This window comes from Heterodontus francisci, chromosome 7 (assembly GCF_036365525.1).
Source record: "Heterodontus francisci isolate sHetFra1 chromosome 7, sHetFra1.hap1, whole genome shotgun sequence".
NCBI lineage: Eukaryota > Metazoa > Chordata > Chondrichthyes > Heterodontiformes > Heterodontidae > Heterodontus > Heterodontus francisci.
In genome coordinates, this window is record NC_090377.1 from 798,819 (window position 1) to 816,457 (window position 17,639).

The 17,639-nt window shown below is 48.2% G+C and overlaps 1 protein-coding gene across 1 annotated transcript in view; it reads right to left on the reverse strand.

Annotated features, from left to right (window-relative positions):
* Window positions 1–9,999, reverse strand: part of LOC137371651 (E3 ubiquitin-protein ligase MARCHF4-like) — a 107,493-nt gene extending 97,494 nt beyond the window's left edge. Inside the window, exon 1 of the mRNA XM_068034445.1 lies at window positions 9,613–9,999. Within this exon, the coding sequence (XP_067890546.1) occupies window positions 9,613–9,999 (387 nt within the window). The remainder of the gene's footprint in view (window positions 1–9,612) is intronic.
* Window positions 10,000–17,639: the final 7,640 nt, after the last annotated feature.

A 17,639-nucleotide genomic window follows, 5' to 3' on the forward strand; every position in this document is an offset into this window, starting at 1 on the left:
CATGGAATAGGAGGAAATATACTGGCATGGATTGAGGATTGATTAACAGGCAGAAAACAGAGAGTAGGAATAAACGGGTCATTCTCGCATTGGCAGGCTGTGACCAGTGGGGTACTGCAAGGATCAGTACTTGGATGTGGGGACGAAATATAATATTTCCAAGTTCGCAGATGACACAAAACTAGGTGGGAATGTATGTTGTGAGGAAGATGCAAAGCGGCTTCAAGTGGATTTGGACAGACTTATTGAGAGGGCAAGAATGTGGCAGATGGAATATAATGTGGAAAAATGTGAGGTTATCCACTTTGGTAGGAGGAATAGATGTGCAGAGTATTTCTTAATGGTAAGAGACTAGAAAGTGTAGATGTACAAACGGACCTGGGTGTCCTTGTCAATAAGTCACTGAAAGCTAACATGCAGGTGTAGCAAGCAATCAAGAAGGCTAATGTTATGTTAGCCTTTATCGCAAGAGGATTTGAGTACAGGAGGAGTGAAATCTTGCTTCAATTGTATAGAACCTTGGTTAGACTGCACCTGGAGTACTGTGTGCAGTTTTGGTCCCCTTCCCTTAGGAAGGATATTATTGCCATAGAGGGAGCGCAATGAAGGTTCACCAGACTTGTTCCCGGGATGGCGGGACTGTCCTATGAAGAGAGATTTGGAAAACTGGGCCTGCATTCTCTAGAGTTTCGAAGAATGAGAGGTGATCTCACTGAAACCTACAAAATACTGAAAGGGATAGACAGGGTAGATGCTGGTAAGATGTTTCACCAATTGGGGAGTCTAGAACCAGGGGACACAATTTCAAAATAAGGGGGAAGCCACTTAGGACAGAGATGAGGAGAAATTTCTTTACTCAGAGGGTTGTGAATCTTTGGAATTCTCTATCCCAGAGGGCTGTGGAAGCTCAGTCATTGAGTATGTTTAAAGCAGAGATTGACAGATTTCTAAATACCAATGAGATAAAGGGGATATGGGGATAGTGTGGGAAAAAGGCATTGAAGTGGAAGATCAGCCATGATTGTATTGAATGGTGGAGCAGACTCGATGGGCTGAATGGCCTACTCCTGTTCCTATGTTCCTCACTGAATTTAGGCACTAAGTAAATATTCCTTGCCAAATCAAAACTACAAGGAGTTTCATCTGGGTCTTCCTCAAGTCTTTCTGCTACTCCCTGTTCATATAATCTCAGCTTTTCTTTATCCAGTACAAATTTCCTGGCTTCTCTTTCCCTTGGTAAGTCTCTTTCTTTATCCTCCCTTTCTCTTTGATATTCGAATTCAAGTTTTCTCATTTCAAATTGTAATTGTCTGTCTTTTTCTTACCTTTCCTTTTCTCTTTTGAATTTCATCTTTTGCTCTTTTGTGAGTTCCAGCTGTTCTGTTTGAAATTGAATTCTAACTCAATCTGAATGCTACCAAGATCATGCTTTTCCTCCTCAAGGTTAAACTGCCAAGCGAACACTTCAACAGTTTCTGCCTTTTTAGCTTTTGATTTTAAACTAACCCCAACTTGCTCTGCTACAAACTTTAACACATTCACTATTAACTGTGTTAAATCATTGAGTGTCAAATCTTCTCCCTCTGCAAAGGCTAGCATGTTAAAAGTAGACATGCTGACATTTCTTCATCAGTAGAGCAATGTAATTGTGAAATATTGTTTGTTTAAATTCTAACAAATTCCAGAGTACCCATTTTACATCCTAATCGTGAACAATTCGAATCCTGGACAAGTCCCCAATTTGTTATGACCTCAGTAGAGACCATTAACTTTAAAACAAGAGATATGAACTCCCCAACTGATTAAAGAAATACATGACAAAATTTCATGTTTTAAGCCTTTTTTTATTCATTCATGGGATGTGGGCATTGCTGGCCAGGCCAGCAATTATTGCCCATCCCTAATTGCCCTTGAGAAGGTGGTGGTGAGCTTCCTTCTTGAACCGCTGCAGTCAATGTGGGGTAGGTACACCCACAGTGCTGCTAGGAAGGGAGTTCCACAGCGACAGTGAAGGAACGGTGATATAGTTCCAAGTCAGGATGGTGTGTGATTTGGAGGGGAACTTGCAGGTGGTGGTGTTCCCATGCATCTGCTGCCCTTGTACTTCTAGCTGGTAGAGGTCGCGGGTTTGGAAGGTGCTGTTTAAGGAGCCTTGGTGCATTGCTACAGTGCATCTTGTAGATGGTACACACTGCTGTCACTGTGCATCGGTGGTGGAGGGAGTGAATGTTTGTAGATGGGGTGCCAATCAAGTGGGCTGCTTTGTCCTGGATGGTGTTGAGCTTCTTGACTGTTGTTGGAGCTGCACCCATCTAGGCAATTGAATGTCAAGGGGAGATGGTTAGATTCTCTCATGTTTGAGATAGTCATTGCCTGGCATTTGTGTGGCACGAATGTTACCTGCCACTTATCAGCCCAAGCCTGGATATTGACCAAGTCTTGCTGCATTTCTACACGGACTGCTTCAGTATCTGAGGAGTTACGAATGGTGCTGAACATTGTGCAATCATCAGCGAACATCCCTACTTCTGATCTTATGATTAAAGGAAGGTCATTGATGAAGCAGCTGAAGATGGTTGGGCCTAGGACACTACCCTGAGGAATTCCTGCAGTGATGTCCCGGAGCTCAGATGATTGACCTCCAACAACCACAACCATATTCCTTTGCGCTAGGTATGGCTCCAACCAACAGACAGTTTTCCCCCGATTCCCATTGACTCCAATTTTGCTAGGGCTCCTTGATACCATACTCAGTCAAATACTGCCTTGATGACAAGGGCAGTCACTCTCACCTCACCTCTGGAGTTCAGCTCTTTTGTCCATGTTTGAACCAAGGCTGTAATGAGCTCAGGAGCTGAGTGGCCCTGGCAGAACCAAAACTGAGCGTCAGTGAGCAGGTTATTGATAAGCAAGTGTTGTTTGATAGCACTGTCAACAACACCTTTCATTACTTTACTGATGATCCTCTCTATGAAGTCTCTTACCCTGGCATAAGGGAGGCAGCACACTCTCTGGGTCTCACGTTGATGGTAGCCGAACTGTCTGTCTGTCCTCCTGACTATTGAATTCCCAATTGCTAGTGAGATCCTAAACTTTGCTTTAGCCCCCTGTGCAGTCCTTTGCCTCATGGTGCCAAGCTTGGAACTGCACTCCTTCAAGGTGTCATCAACATCAGCAGCATTCAATGCCAGAGGATTTCTGCACTGCCTGCCTCTTCCTACCTTTCTGGATGGCCACCTATTTATTATTCTGAACTCTACATGGCTGTGGGGCAACCACCTTCTGGTCCCTGTGATCCAGGAAACATTTAACCGCCCGTATACCCTGCAGTGAATCCAGCTGCCCCTTAACGTCAGAAACCCTTAGTGTAAGTTTTAGTATCTGTGGACACTTCCTGCAACAGTAAACCTCCGGGACACATCAAGTGTCCAGACGTTTCCACAGGACACAAGAATTGCAGACTATGGGGTTGCAGCTGTACCTTCATTGTAATTAAAAACTTTTTAAAAACTCATTAGATATATTCTTATAATTGCTGTTAAATAGATCTAAACTACACTGCTATTTATCTATTCACTCCTCAAAAAGAACTAGCCAAAGAATAATTATTTACTCAAGCTTAATGTCAGGCAAACCCCATCTGCCAAGACTGAGGCACACACTATTTCGCTACATGAACATTAAAACTTACAAAAATTGCAAACTCTGACTGGAAGGACATTTGCATAGCACCAGACAGTGTGGAAACAGAGGGAGCCAATTCCCGTTCCTCTAAGACTCACAGTTTTGGTCACATGGCTGATTGGCTGTGACAGAGAAATTTGAACCTCCAACCAAGGATATTGAAGAGATTGTTCCATATAAAGAGCTCGTCACATGACTAACCTGCTGAGCACCATGGGAGTTTTTTGAATTTGAACTTGCAGACAATGGAATTGCCAAGGAGACAAAGCTCTGTGCTCATGCAGTAAAGACCTTCTCCTGGGACTGAGAACATCTCCAGTCTGCCTGCTCATCTCTCAGGGAACTGAAACAATTGAAAACATGTGAAACTCAAAGAGAAGGGTTTGCCACAGGAACAAAGTTTTAAGAAGATTACTGGGCCCCAACGAATCGCAAGACCATATCTTCAATCAAAGACTACAGTGAGCTCGAGAAACAGTGACAAGATATTGTCTCAAACTGTTCTACTTATCTTTTCTTCTGCTCTTTTCTGTCCCTATTTTGCATGTTTATATTGTGTGTACATGCTAGCGTGAGCATGTCATATATCTGTAGGCGTGAACCGTATTAGGGTTTAAGTTTAAGGTTTTAATAAATTTCCTCTTTCTGAAACTGTGAACATGGATTCACAAAAAAGGGGGAGCTCAAAACACAGTGTGTTTAAAATTAAACCCTGTTACAATAAGGACAGGTGAAGACAACAAGAGACCCCCTAGAAACATTGCTCACCTGGTCGTAACACTTGATAAGAACTGTTGAGATACACAAAGAACCTAAAAATGTTAGGTACTTCTAGATACTTGACATAGATACTTATTCAAGAATCCTCATTGTTGAAGCTCCACTGTTTATGAGTTCAATATAAGAAACCTCTTTCTTCCTCTCCACTGAATTCCTACTATCACCAAATTATTAGCTTCCACTCAGTTTGTATTTCATTCTGAATGCAATTAACTCAGCTCTGTCATCAGGCTATGTTGCCCAAGTTGCAAACTTGGAAATTATACTCTGTTTACTGAAGTCCAGGTCATTGATAGATATCAATAAGAGCAAAGGCCTGATACTGACCCTTGGGGAACACCACTGAAGAGTTCACCACTACTCTGCGACTTCTGTCCTTTGGCTAGTTCCACGCAGCCACTGCCCCTTTAATCATGTCGGTTTCAATTTTGCTAATCTATTGTAAGAACTTAACAATATAAGGAATAGGAGCAGGAGTAGGCCATTAGACCTCTCCAGCCTGCTCTGCATTCAGTAAGATCATGGCTTATCTTAGAGTCAGAGAGTCATAGAGTTATACAGAACAGAAACAAGCCCTTTGGCCCATCGTGTCTGTGCCGGCCATCAAGCACCTACCTATTCTAATCCCATTTTCCAGCACTTGGCCCGTAGCCTTGTATGTTATGGCATTTCAAGTGCTCATCTAAATACTGCTTAAATGTAGTGCGGGTTCCTGCCTCCACCACCTCTTCAGCCAGTGTGTTCCAGATTCCAACCACCCTCTGGGTGAAAACATTTTTCCTCAAATCCCCTCTAAACCTCCTGCACCTAACCTTAAATCTATGCCCCCTGGTTATTGACTCTTCCGCTAAGGGAAAAAGTTTTGTCCTATCTAACCTATCAATGCCCTCATAATTTTGTATACCTCAATCATGTCCCCCCTCAGCCTTCTCTGCTCTAAGGAAAACAAGCCTAGGCTTTTCAGTCTCTCTTCATAGCTGAAATGCTCCAGCCCAGGCAACATCCTGGTGAATCTCCTCTGCACCCTCTCCAGTGCAATCACATCCTTCCTATAGTGTGGTGCCCAGAACTGTACACAGTACTCCAGCTCTGGCCTAACTAGCATTTTATACAGTTCCATCATAACCTCCCTGCTCTTATATTCTGTGCCTCAGCTAATAAAGGCAAGTATCCCATATGCTTTCCTAACCACCTTATCTACCTGTGCTGCTGCCTTCAGTGATCTATGGACAAGTACACCAAGGTCCCTCTGACCCTCTGTACTTCCTAGAGTCCGCTTTGTTAGTCCTCCCAAAATGCATCACCTCACACTTCTCAGGATTAAATTCCATTTGCCACAGCTACGCCCATCTTACCAGCCCATCTATATCGTCTTGTTATTTAAGGCTTTCCTCTTCAGTATTTACGACACCACCAATTTTCGTGTCATCTGCGAACTTACTGATCATAACCCCTATATTCACGTCTAAATCATTAATGTACACTACAAACAGCAAGGGTCCCAGCACCGATCCCTGTGGTACACCACTGGTCACAGGCTTCCAATCGCAAAAACAGCCCTGGACCAATACCCTCTGCCTCCTGCCACTAAGCCAATTTTGGAGCCAATTTGCCAAATTGCCCTGGATCCCATGGCACTTACCTTCTTACCCAATCTCCCATGCGGGACCCTATCAAAAGCCTTCCTGAAGTCCATGTAGACTACATCAACTGCTTTACCCTCATCTACACATCTAGTCACCACCTCGAAAAATTCAATCAAGTTAGTCAGACACGATCTCCTACCTCTTCTATGTCTACATCTCCTATAATCTTCTACCTCAACTCCACTTTATCAAATGCCTTTTGAACGTCCATGTACAGAACATCCTCATCCACCCTCTCTGTAAATTCAATAAAGAACTCAATCAAATTAGTTAAGCATGATTTGCCTTTAACAAATCCATACAGACTTTAATTTATTGACAGACATTTTTCTAAGTGTCAATTAATTTTGTCTGACATTAATGCCAAAGATCAACATTAGGCTGTTTGGCCTGTCGTTGCCAGTTTTATCCCTCTTACCTTTTCTAAATAGGACTGTGACATTTGCAATCTCCAGTCCTCTGGCACCACTTCCATATCCAAGGAGGATTGGAAGTTTGTGTCGCCAGAGCCTTTGTAATTTCCATGCTTGCTTCCCTCAGTAACCTAGGATGCATTCTATTAAAAGGTACCTGGACATGCACCTGAAGTGCTGTAACTTGAAATTCTACGGACCAGGTGCTGGAAGATGGGATTAGATTGGGCAGCTAGTTTTTTCAACCGGTGCAGACACAATGGGCTGAATGGCCTCCTTCTGTGCTGTAACATTTCTGTGGTTCTATTGTTCACCCCATCCAGGCCAGGTGACGTTTCTACTTTTCTACTATCCTGTTAAGTACTTCCCCTTTATCTATTTTTATCCTGTCCAATGTCACTAACCCTGTTACAATGAGACCAGGTAAAAGGAATAGACCTTTGCCCATCATTTATCATTTAACTATGTGTTTACAAAAGACTTCTGGAGTTGTTCTCCTTGGAACAGAGAAGGCTGAGGGGAGATCTGATTGAAATGTACAACATTTTGAGGGGCCTGGATAGAGCAGAGGTGAAGGGTCTATTCACCTTCGCAGAGAGGACAGTGACGAGGGGGCATAGATTTAAAGTGATTGGTAGAAAAATTAGAGGGGAGATGAGGAAAAACCTTTCACCCAAAGGGTGCTGATGGTCTAGAACTCACTGCCTGAAAGGGTAGCTGAGGCAGAAACCCTCAACTCATTCAAAAGGTGTCTGGATATGCACCTCAAGTGCTGTAATCTGCAAGGCTACGGACCAAATGCTGGAAGATGGGATTAGAATACGTGGATCATATTTCAGCCAGCACAGACACGATTGGTCAAGTGGCCTCTTTCTGTGTCTTAAACTCTATGATTCTGGCTCTGCTTTTATGTTAGCAGATATTCTCTTTCCTTCTCATTTCTTTTTTGAGTTCTACCTGTACTTTTGTATTTAGCTTGGTTTTCTACTGAATTACGAACCTGAAATTTATCAGAAGCCTCGTTTTAATCTTTATATCTTCAGTCACCCAGGGAGATCCAGAATGACCTTCATTTCCCCCTCGTGGGAATGTATATCAACTATCTCCTCTTTGAAGACCTCCCAGTAATCATTTACTGTTTACTGGATAATAATGGAAATTTACAACACAGGAGGTCATTCAGCCCATCGTGCCTGTGTCACTGTCTCCAAGTGAGGCCCTTCCTTCATGAGCAAGATTTGACCATTTAAAAAAAAAATGTGTTCACAAGTAAACAATCTAATGATATCAACATACGAACATACGAATTAGGAGCAGGAGTAGGCCACTCGGCCCTTTGAGTCTGCTCCGCGATTCAATAAGTTCATGGCTGAACTGATTACTCCACATTTCCACCTACCCCGCAATAACCTTGCACCCCCTTGCTTATCAAGAATCTATCGACCTCTGCCTTAAAAATATTTAAAGACTCTGCTTCCACCGCCTTTTGAGGAAGAGAATTCCAAAAACTCACCACCCTCTGAGAAAAAAATTCTCCTCATCTCTGTCTTAAATGGGCGACTCCATATTTTTAAACAGTGACCTCTAGTTCTAGATTCTCCCACAAGGGGAAACATCCTTTCCACATCCACCCTGTCAAGACCCTTTAGGATCTTATATGTTTCAATCAAATCCCCTCTTACTCTTCTAAATTCCAGCAGATACAAACCTAGCCTGTCCAACCTTTCCTCATAAAACAGCCCACCCATTCTAGTTATTAATCTAGTAAACCTTCTCTGTACTGCCACCAACGCTTTTACATCCTTCCTTTAAATAAGGAGACCAGTACTGTACACAGTACTCCAGACATGGTCTCACCAATGCCCTGTATAGCTGAAGCATAAACTCCCTACTTTTGTATTCAATTCCCCTCGCAATAAACGATAACATTCTTCTTTCATGGGATGTGAGCATCGTTGGCTATGCCAGCATTTATTGCCCATCCCTAATTGGCCTTGAATGGAATGGCCATTTCAGAGGGCATTTTAAGAGTCAACCGCATTGCTGTGGGTCTGGAGTCACATGTAGGCCAGACCAGGTAAGGACGACAGATTTCCTTCCCTGAAGGACACTAGTGAACCAGATGGGTTTTTACAACAATTGACAATAGTTTCATGGTCACACTAGACTAGTTTTTAATTCCAGATTTATTAATTGAATTCAAATTTCACCATCTGCTGTGGTGCGATTCAAACCCACGTCCTCAGAGCATTAGCCTGGGATCTGGATTACTAGTCTAGTGACTGTACCATTACACCACTGCCTCCCTAATTTCCTAATTACGTGCTGTACCTGTATACTAACCTTTTGTGATTCATGCACTAGGACACCCAGATCCCTCTGCATCTCAGACTCTGCAATCTCTCACCATTTAGATAATATGCTTCTTTGTCATTCTTCCTGCCAAAGTGGACAATTTCCCACTTTCCCACATTATACTCCATTTGCCAAATCTTTGCTCACTCACTTAACCTATCTATATCCCTTTGTAGCCTCCTTATGCTCTCTCCACAAGTTACTTTCCTACCTATCTTTGTGTCATCAGCAAATTTAGCAACCATACCTTCAGTCCCTTCATCCAAGTCATTTATATAAATTGTAAAAAGTTGAGGCCCCGACACAGATCCCTGTGGTACACCACTCGTTACATTTTGCCAACCAGAAAATGACCCATTTATGCCTACTCTGTTTCCTGTTAGCTAACCAATCTTCTATCCATGCCAATATGTAACCACCATGAGCTTTTATTTTCTGTAATAACCTTTGATGTGGCAACTTATCAAATGCCTTCTGGAAATCTAAGTACAGTACATCCACCGGTTCCCCTTTATCAGTACATGTAACTCCCTCAATGAACTTCCACGGCACATGTAACTCGTCATATCAAATTTATTTTAATCCCAGTTAGGTGTGATGCCATATAACCCAGTTCTTCCCTGCCAAAAAGTGCCAACAATGTCCTCTGACGGAGGGACGAAGGATCCCAGAGGTGCTAGGGGTTGGATTTCAAAGGAGGAAGAAGTGGTAAATAGGAAAGATCCATCACTCACCTGCTCAGGCCCCTGGAAGCAAATCCGGCACAGAGGCGACCTACAGCCACTGGCAATGCTGCTGCTGAGCGACACTCTGTCCTCGCATTTCCTCAGGTAATACTCCTCGGGTGCGGGACTCACCAGGGACATGGGCTGCTCATAGCCACTGTATTCCTGCTCCTCAGGGCACTCCTCCCCTGGCGCGGCACCGCCTGACCGCCACTTGCTCCCTTTGCCAGCCGGTGGCAGTGTGTTGTTGTTGGATGGGACCCCGTTGTTGATCGGCTGTGAGATTTGGTCGTAATTCATCACAGGAGGCGGAGGAGGAGGACGCCGGAGTAGAAAAACCTTCAGGTCACTGAACAACATGCGGCAGCGGCACTTGAGCCGGACTTGGCGCAACATCTGTGAGTTGTGAGCCAACAATGTGCAGCTGAGCAACAGAACAAGCCCCGGTCAGGCTCCCTTGGACAGACTGACCCGAGCCCGGGACAATCCCGGGACAATCCCTTGGACAGACTGACCCGAGCCCGGGACAATCCCTTGGACAGACTGACCCGAGCCCGGGACAATCCCGGGACAGACTGACCCGAGCCCGGGACAATCCTGGGACAGACTGACCCGAGCCCAGGACAATCCCGGGACAGACTGACCCGAGCCCGGGACAATCCCTTGGACAGACTGACCCGAGCCCGGGACAATCCCGGGACAGACTGACCCGAGCCCGGGACAATCCCGGGACAGACTGACCCGAGCCCAGGACAATCCCTTGGACAGACTGACCCGAGCCCGGGACAATCCCGGGCCTCCGGGATCTGGAACTGAGCTGAATTAATGGTCGAGTTGTTGCTGAATTTACTGCTTTCTTCTCCCAACAGAAACAATCGGAAAGAATCACAAATATGGAGCCGATTCGATGTTAATTTCAGCAGTTTTTCACTCGGGTCAGTTTCGATAAATCGTCATTTGATCAATTTCAGAGCCGCGCGTTTTGCGAGAAATAAATCAATGGATCGGGAGGTGGAGGCGGCGCTGATGCGGGTTTGGTGTCGGTCCGGGTTTGCTCCGGATTTGGTCCGGGTTTGCTCAGGATTTGGTCCGGGTTTGGTGTCAGTCCGGGTTTTCTCCGGATTTGGTCCGAGTTTGCTCCGGATTGGGTCCGGGTTTGGTGTCGGTCCGAGTTTGGTTTCGGTCCGGGTTTGCTCCGGATTTGGTCCGAGTTTGCTCCGGATTGGGTCCGGGTTTGGTGTCGGTCCGGGTTTGCTCCGGATTTGGTCCGAGTTTGGTGTCGGTCCGGGTTTGCTCCGGATTTGGTCCGAGTTTGCTCCGGATTGGGTCCGGGTTTGGTGTCGGTCCGAGTTTGGTGTCGGTCCGGGTTTGCTCCGGATTTGGTCCGAGTTTGGTGTCGGTCCGGGTTTGCTCCGGATTGGGTCCGGCTTTGGTGTGGGTCCGGCTTTGCTCCGGATTGGGTCCGGCTTTGCTGCGGCTCCTGGCCTCACACTGATTCTCTGCCTCTCTCTCCACAGTCTCTCAACTGTTTATTTTGATGATAAAATATTTCTTTCTCTCCGGGTTCCGGAGCTCGGTCCCTCCCTCCGCCGCTTCTCTTATTCCGGTTCACACTCCGTCTCCAATCCGCCGGAACCCTCCTCCGCCTGACACCGACTCCAGTACCGGGCTCCAGCCCGTCCTCTCCGGCTGCACTTTGCATTAAACACCGAGGCTGCGCTACGAGCCGCGGATCAATTCAGCACCGAGACCCGGGACAGCTCCCGCAACCACTCCCGGCCCCTTAAAGCGGCCGCTCATCGCCCTGTCTCTCCTGCCTGACTCCACATTCTCTTTGTATTAAAGCCTCAAACGCCCAGTCCTCGAAGAGTTTTCATTTCTCAGCAATAATCTGGCAGCCGTACCTTGCAGCTCAGGAATAGCCTCCCCACTCCCACCAGTTTACCATAACCTATCCCTTTCTTCTTTTCATTTTTTCTGGGAGTGTTTGATGGGGACAGTGTAGAGGGAGCTTTACTCTGTATCTAACCCTGTACTGTACCTGTCCTGGGAGTGTTTGATGGGGACAGTGTAGAGGGAGCTTTACTCTGTATCTAACCCCGTTTTTTTTAAATAACTTTATTAAAACCAGATAAATAAACAAAAAACTCAAATTAAAATGCCACTTTAATTCTCCTCCCGGCCCAAGCCCCTCCGCACCGGGTGCCCAAAGATCAGGAGCGTGGGACTGAAGTGCAGCCAGAATTTGAGGAGCAGCCCCTTCAGATGCTCAAATAGGGGCTGCAACCTCGCACACTCCGTATAAATGTGGAACACGGACTCGTCCAGGCCGCAGAAAGTACAGGTGGCCTGGGAGTCCGTGAACCTACTTAAAAGCCTATTGCACGGGACTGCTCTGTGCAGCACCCTCCACCCCAGGTCCCCGATGCAAAGGGGGAAGACTCCCGCGTAGAGAGACCTCCATCGGGGTTTCCCCTCGCCGCCAGATGGCAACGCGGACCGCCAGGGCGTGTCCGGCCGGCTGACGAGGGCGAGGAAGTGGAGAGTGTGCAGGAGCAGCCCGTACAGGAAACCCCTCCGCGCCGATTGGAATGGCACGGAGGGCATTTCCGAGAGGCGGCTCGGGTTGTGCGGGACCGGCTCCCGAGGAGGGTTTTGGGGCCTGGGTCCGATGAGCAGTTCCGGCCGAGCGGGGGCCAGCTCGGCCGGGATCGCTCCGCACTCCCGAGCCCCCTCGCCACCCGCAGTGAGGGGCGTCCCGGGGGTTTCGGCTACTCCTCCGCCCGCCGGACCGTCCCCGGAGTCGGCCGCCCGGACAGCCGAGGCGCTCTCCTCCGCCGGCGGGGGAGCGCCCTGACTGGAGGCGACCATGTTCCAGACTCGGAAAAGATCCCGGTAAAAGACAGGCAACTCCCTCAGAGAGGCGCGGCTAACGGACTCCACCGGGAGCTGCGTGTCGTCTTGAAGGCAGTGACACTGGCGGAAAAAATACGTCGCCAGCGCACACCATCTGGGAGGGCGCTCGACGTACAGGTATCTCTGCAGGGTCCGAAGGCGGAGAGTCGCAGCCTGGGTGCGGACGCACACCAGCGACTGACCGCCCTCCTCAATCGGGAGACTCAGGACCGCGGCAGAGACCCAGTGTTTCCTCTTGCCCCAGAAGAAATCAACGATTTTCTTCTGGATCTTGGTGGCAAATACAGGGGGCGGGGCCAAAGTGACCAACCGGTACCACAACATGGAGGCCACCAGTTGGTTTATGACCAACGCTCGGCCCCTGTAGGAAAGCTATCTAATTCCCGTTTTTTTTTTAATGTCGAGGGGGCCTTTATTCCTCAGGCCCCCTTTATATACACACTTATATTTTTAAAAATACCCGTGCTGTACCTGTCCTGGGACTGTTTGATGGGGACAGTGTAGAGGGAGCTTTACTCTGTATCTAACCCCGTTTTTTTTCCTTTCTTTATAAGGTGGCCTTTATACCCCAGGCCCCTTTTAAATTTTTCATGTCGAGGGGGCCTTTATTCCTCAGGCCCCCTTTATATACACACTTATATTTTTAAAATAACTTTATTAAAAACAGAAATAAACAAAAACTCAAATTAAAATGCCATTTTCGGCGTTGACAATGCACTCCAGTCCCTGCGGTGTCCACCAGTCGCGGAAGGCCTCAAGCGTACCGGCGGACACCACATGCTCCTTCTCTAGGGACACCCGGGCGTGAACGTAACTGCGGAAGAGGGGCAGGCAAACAGGGAGAACAGACCTCCCCGACGGCCCGCAACCTGGACCTGTGAATTGCCACCTTGGCCAGGCCCAGGAGCAGACCGACGAGGAGATCCTCCTCCCGGCCCAAGCCCCTCTGCACCGGGTGCCCAAAGATCAGGAGCGTGGGGCTGAAGTGCAGCCAGAACTTGAGGAGCAGCCCCTTCAGATACTCAAAGAGGGGCTGCAACCTCGCACACTCCATATATACATGAAACACGGACTCGTCCAGGCTGCAGAAAGTACAGGCGGCCTGGGAGTCTGTGAACCTACTTAAAAGTCTATTGCACGGGACTGCCCTGTGCAACACCCTCCACCCCAGGTCCCCGATGTAAAGGGGGAAGACTCCCACGTAGAGAGACCTCCATCGGGGTTTCCCCTCGCCGCCAGATGGCAATGCAGACCACCAGGACGTGTCCGGCCGGCTGACGAGGGCAAGGAAGTGGAGATTGTGCAGGAGCAGCCCATGTAGGAAACCCCTCATGGTATGGAATGGCACGGAGGGCATTTCCAAGAGGCAGCTCAGATTGTGTGGGACCGGCTCCTGAGGAGGGTTTCGGGGCCTGGGTCTGGTGAGCAGTTCCGGTCGAGCGGGGGTCAGCTTGAATGGGAGTGCTTCACACCCCCGAGCCCCCTTGTCACCCACAGTTAGGGGCGTCCCAGAATCTTCAGCTACTCCTCCACCTGTCGGTCCATCCCCAGAGCCAGCTGCCTGGACAGCCAGAGCACTCTCCTCTATCGACGGTGAGCACCCTGACTGGAGGCGACCATGTTCCAGACTCTGAATAGAGCCCAGTGAAAGACAGGCAACTCCCTCAGAGAGGCGCAGCTAATGTCAGGAGCTCATAGAGGCATTGAGTCATAGAGTTATGCCGCACAGAAACAGGCCCTTCGGCCCCTCGTGTCTGTGCCGGCCAGCAAGCACCTAACTATTCTAATCCCATTTTCCAGCACTTGGCCCATAGCCTTGTATGTTATGGCATTTCAAGTGCTCATCTAAATACCTCTTAAATGTTGTGAGGGTTCCTGCCTCTACCACCCCTTCAGGCAGTGTGTTCCAGATTCCAACCACCCTCTGGGTGAAAAGAATTTCCTCAAATCCCCTCTAAACCTCCTGCTCCTTACCTTAAATCTATGCCCCTGGTTGTTGACCCCTCCACTAAGGGAAGAAGTTTCTTCCTATCTAACCTATCAATGCCCCTCATAATTTTGTATACCTTAATCAATACCTCTAGGAAGAACAGAAGGTCAGAGGGACCTTGGTGTAGTTGTCCATAGATCACTGAAGGCAGCAGCACAGGTAGATATGGTGGTTAGGAAGGCATATGGGATACTTGCCTTTATTAGCTGAGGCATAGAATATAAGAACAGGGAGGTTATGATGGAGCTGTATAAAACGCTCATTAGGCCATAGACCCCACAACCTTCTCTGCTCTAAGGGAAACAACCCTAACCTATCCGGTCCCTATTCATAGCTGAAATGCTCCAGCCCAGGCAACACCCTGGTGAATCTCCACTGCACCCTCTCCAGTGCAATCACATCCTTCCTATAGTGTGGTGCCCAGAACTGTACACAGTACTCCAGCTGTGGCCTAACTAGTGGTTTATACAGCTCCATCATAACCTCCCTGCTCTTGTATTCTATGCCTCAGCTACGAAAGGCAAGTATCCCATATGCCTTCCTAACCACCTTATCTAACTACACCAAGGTCCCTCTGACCCTCTGTACTTCCTAGAGTCCTACCACCCATTGTATATTCCCTTCCCTTGTTAGTCCTCCCAATATGCATCACCTCACACTTCTCAGGATTAAATTCCATCTTCCACAGCTCTGCCCACAGGCTTCCACTCACAAAAACAACCCTCGACCATCACCTTCTGCCTCCTGCCACTAAGCCAATTTTGGATCCAATTTGCCAAATTGCCCTGGATCCCATGGGCTCTTACCTTCTTAACCAATCTCCCATGCGGGACCTTATCAAAAGCCTTACTGAAGTTCATGTAGATTACATCAACTGCTTTACCCTCATCTACACACAGTGTAGTGCGGCACAGTGGCGCAGTGGTTAGCACCGCAGCCTCACAGCTCCAGGGACCCGGGTTCGATTCCGGGTACTGCCTGTGTGGAGTTTGCAAGTTCTCCCTGTGTCTGCGTGGGTTTTCTCCGGGTGCTCCGGTTTCCTCCCACAAGCCAAAAGACTTGCAGGTTGATAGGTAAATTGGCCATTATAAATTGTCACTAGTATAGGTAGGTGGTAGGGAAATATAGGGACAGGTGGGGATGTGGTAGGAATATGGGATTAGTGTAGGATTAGTATAAATGGGTGGTTGATGTTCGGCAAAGACTCGGTGGGCCGAAGGGCCTGTTTCAGTGCTGTATCTCTAATCTAATCTACACATCTAGTCACTTCCTCGACAAATTCGATAAAGTTAGTTAGACACGATCTCCCCCTGACAAAGCCATGCTGACTATCCCTGATTAATCCCTGCCTCTCCAAATGGAGACTAATCCTGTCCCTCAGAATTTTTTCCAATAGTTTTCCTACCACTGATGTTAGACTCACTGGCCTGTAATTACCTGGTTTATCCCTGCTACCCTTCTTGAATAGTGGTACCACATTCATTATCCTCCAGTCCTCTGGTACCTCTCCTGTGGCCAGAGAGGATTTGAAAATTTGTGTCAGAGCCCCTGCAATCTCCTCCCTTGCTTCACATAACAGCTGCACATTTTCTTGAAGGTAGTGCCCGGCGAAAAACATAATGTTATCAGTGCACACCATCTGGGAGGACGCTTGACGTACAGGTATCTCTGCAGGGTCCGAAGTTGGAGAGTGTCAGCCTGAATACTGACGTACACCAGCGACTGACCACCCTCTTCAATCGGGAGACTCAGGACCGCGGCAGAGACCCAGTGTTTCCTCTTGCCCCAGAAGAAATCGACGAGCTTCTTCTGGATCTTGGTGGCGAGTGAAGGGGGCGGGGCCAAAGTGTCCAACCAGTACCACAGCATCGAGGCCACCAGTTGATTTATGACCAGTGCTCGGCCCCTGTAGGAAAGCACTCGGAGCAGTCCTGTCCAGCGCCCCAGCCGAGTGGTGACTTTCACCTCCAACACCTGCCAATTTGCTGGCCAGGCTTCCTCAGCGGGGCTCTAGTGGACTCCCAGATTGAGGAGCTGTGCGGTACTCCACTCTGGCAGGGAGTCCACCTGCCACTGACCTATCAGGGGTCCAGAACATTTCTTCCAATTGATCCTCGCAAAGGATGCGGCAGAAAAGATCTGCTGGCACTCCCGCATCCTCTGCAAGTCAACGGAATCTGTGACCGTGAGGGGCATGTCATCACCATAGGCCAAGAGGACGACCCACATGCCTGACCCATGCAAAGCTAAGCCCGCCAGCCTCACGCAGATGGTATATAATTGGCTGGACATGGGGCATCCCTGACGTACTCCTCTCCCAAAGTGAAGGGGTGCCATCAAGTACCCATTAACTTTGACCAGACGCTCTACAGCAGTGTACAAAAGTCAGACCCAAGCCACAAAATACTGCCCGAGTCCGAATGTGCGCAGAATTCTGAAAAGATATTCATGATCCACCCTGTCGAACGCCTTCTCCTGATCGAGGGAGAGAAAGGCAACCAACAGGCCAATCCTCTGGAAAAGATGGATCAGGTGCTGGACCAGGTGGATATTATCCTGGATGGACCAGCCTGGGACCGTGTAGGACTGTTCAGGGTGGAGCCCAGACAGGTAGACATAGTTTGGGCAAAGATCTTATAATCTGTGCTGAGGAGAGAGGCCAGGTGCCAGTTCTTAAGTAAGCAGAGATCTCCCCTCCTCAGCAGTAGGATGACAACCACCCTGCACCAGGAGAGGGGCATCTCTCCAGTCGCCAGGCTTTCCCCTAGAACCCACGCGTAATTGCTCCCCAGGATGTCCCAGAGTTCCCTGAGGTGATCCACAGTCAGCCCGTCCAGCCCCAGGGATTTGCCCCTCAAGAGCTGGAGGAGGGCACCAGTCTGCTCTGCCAATGGAGCGTCCAGTCTTTGGCGCCCTCTGGACTGATCTTTGGCAGGTCCTCCCACAAACCTCTGCACAGTTCTCACTGGACAGGTCCAGAGAGAACAGCCACAGTAATAGGTATGGACCAAGAGGCCCATTCCCTCTGGAGCCATGAGCTGCTTACAGAAACCCCGATGTTTTTCCAGTGCGTAGAAGGGCGAGGCATGGTCCAAATCTTCCAGGATCTGGATCAGTGACCTCAAGTACA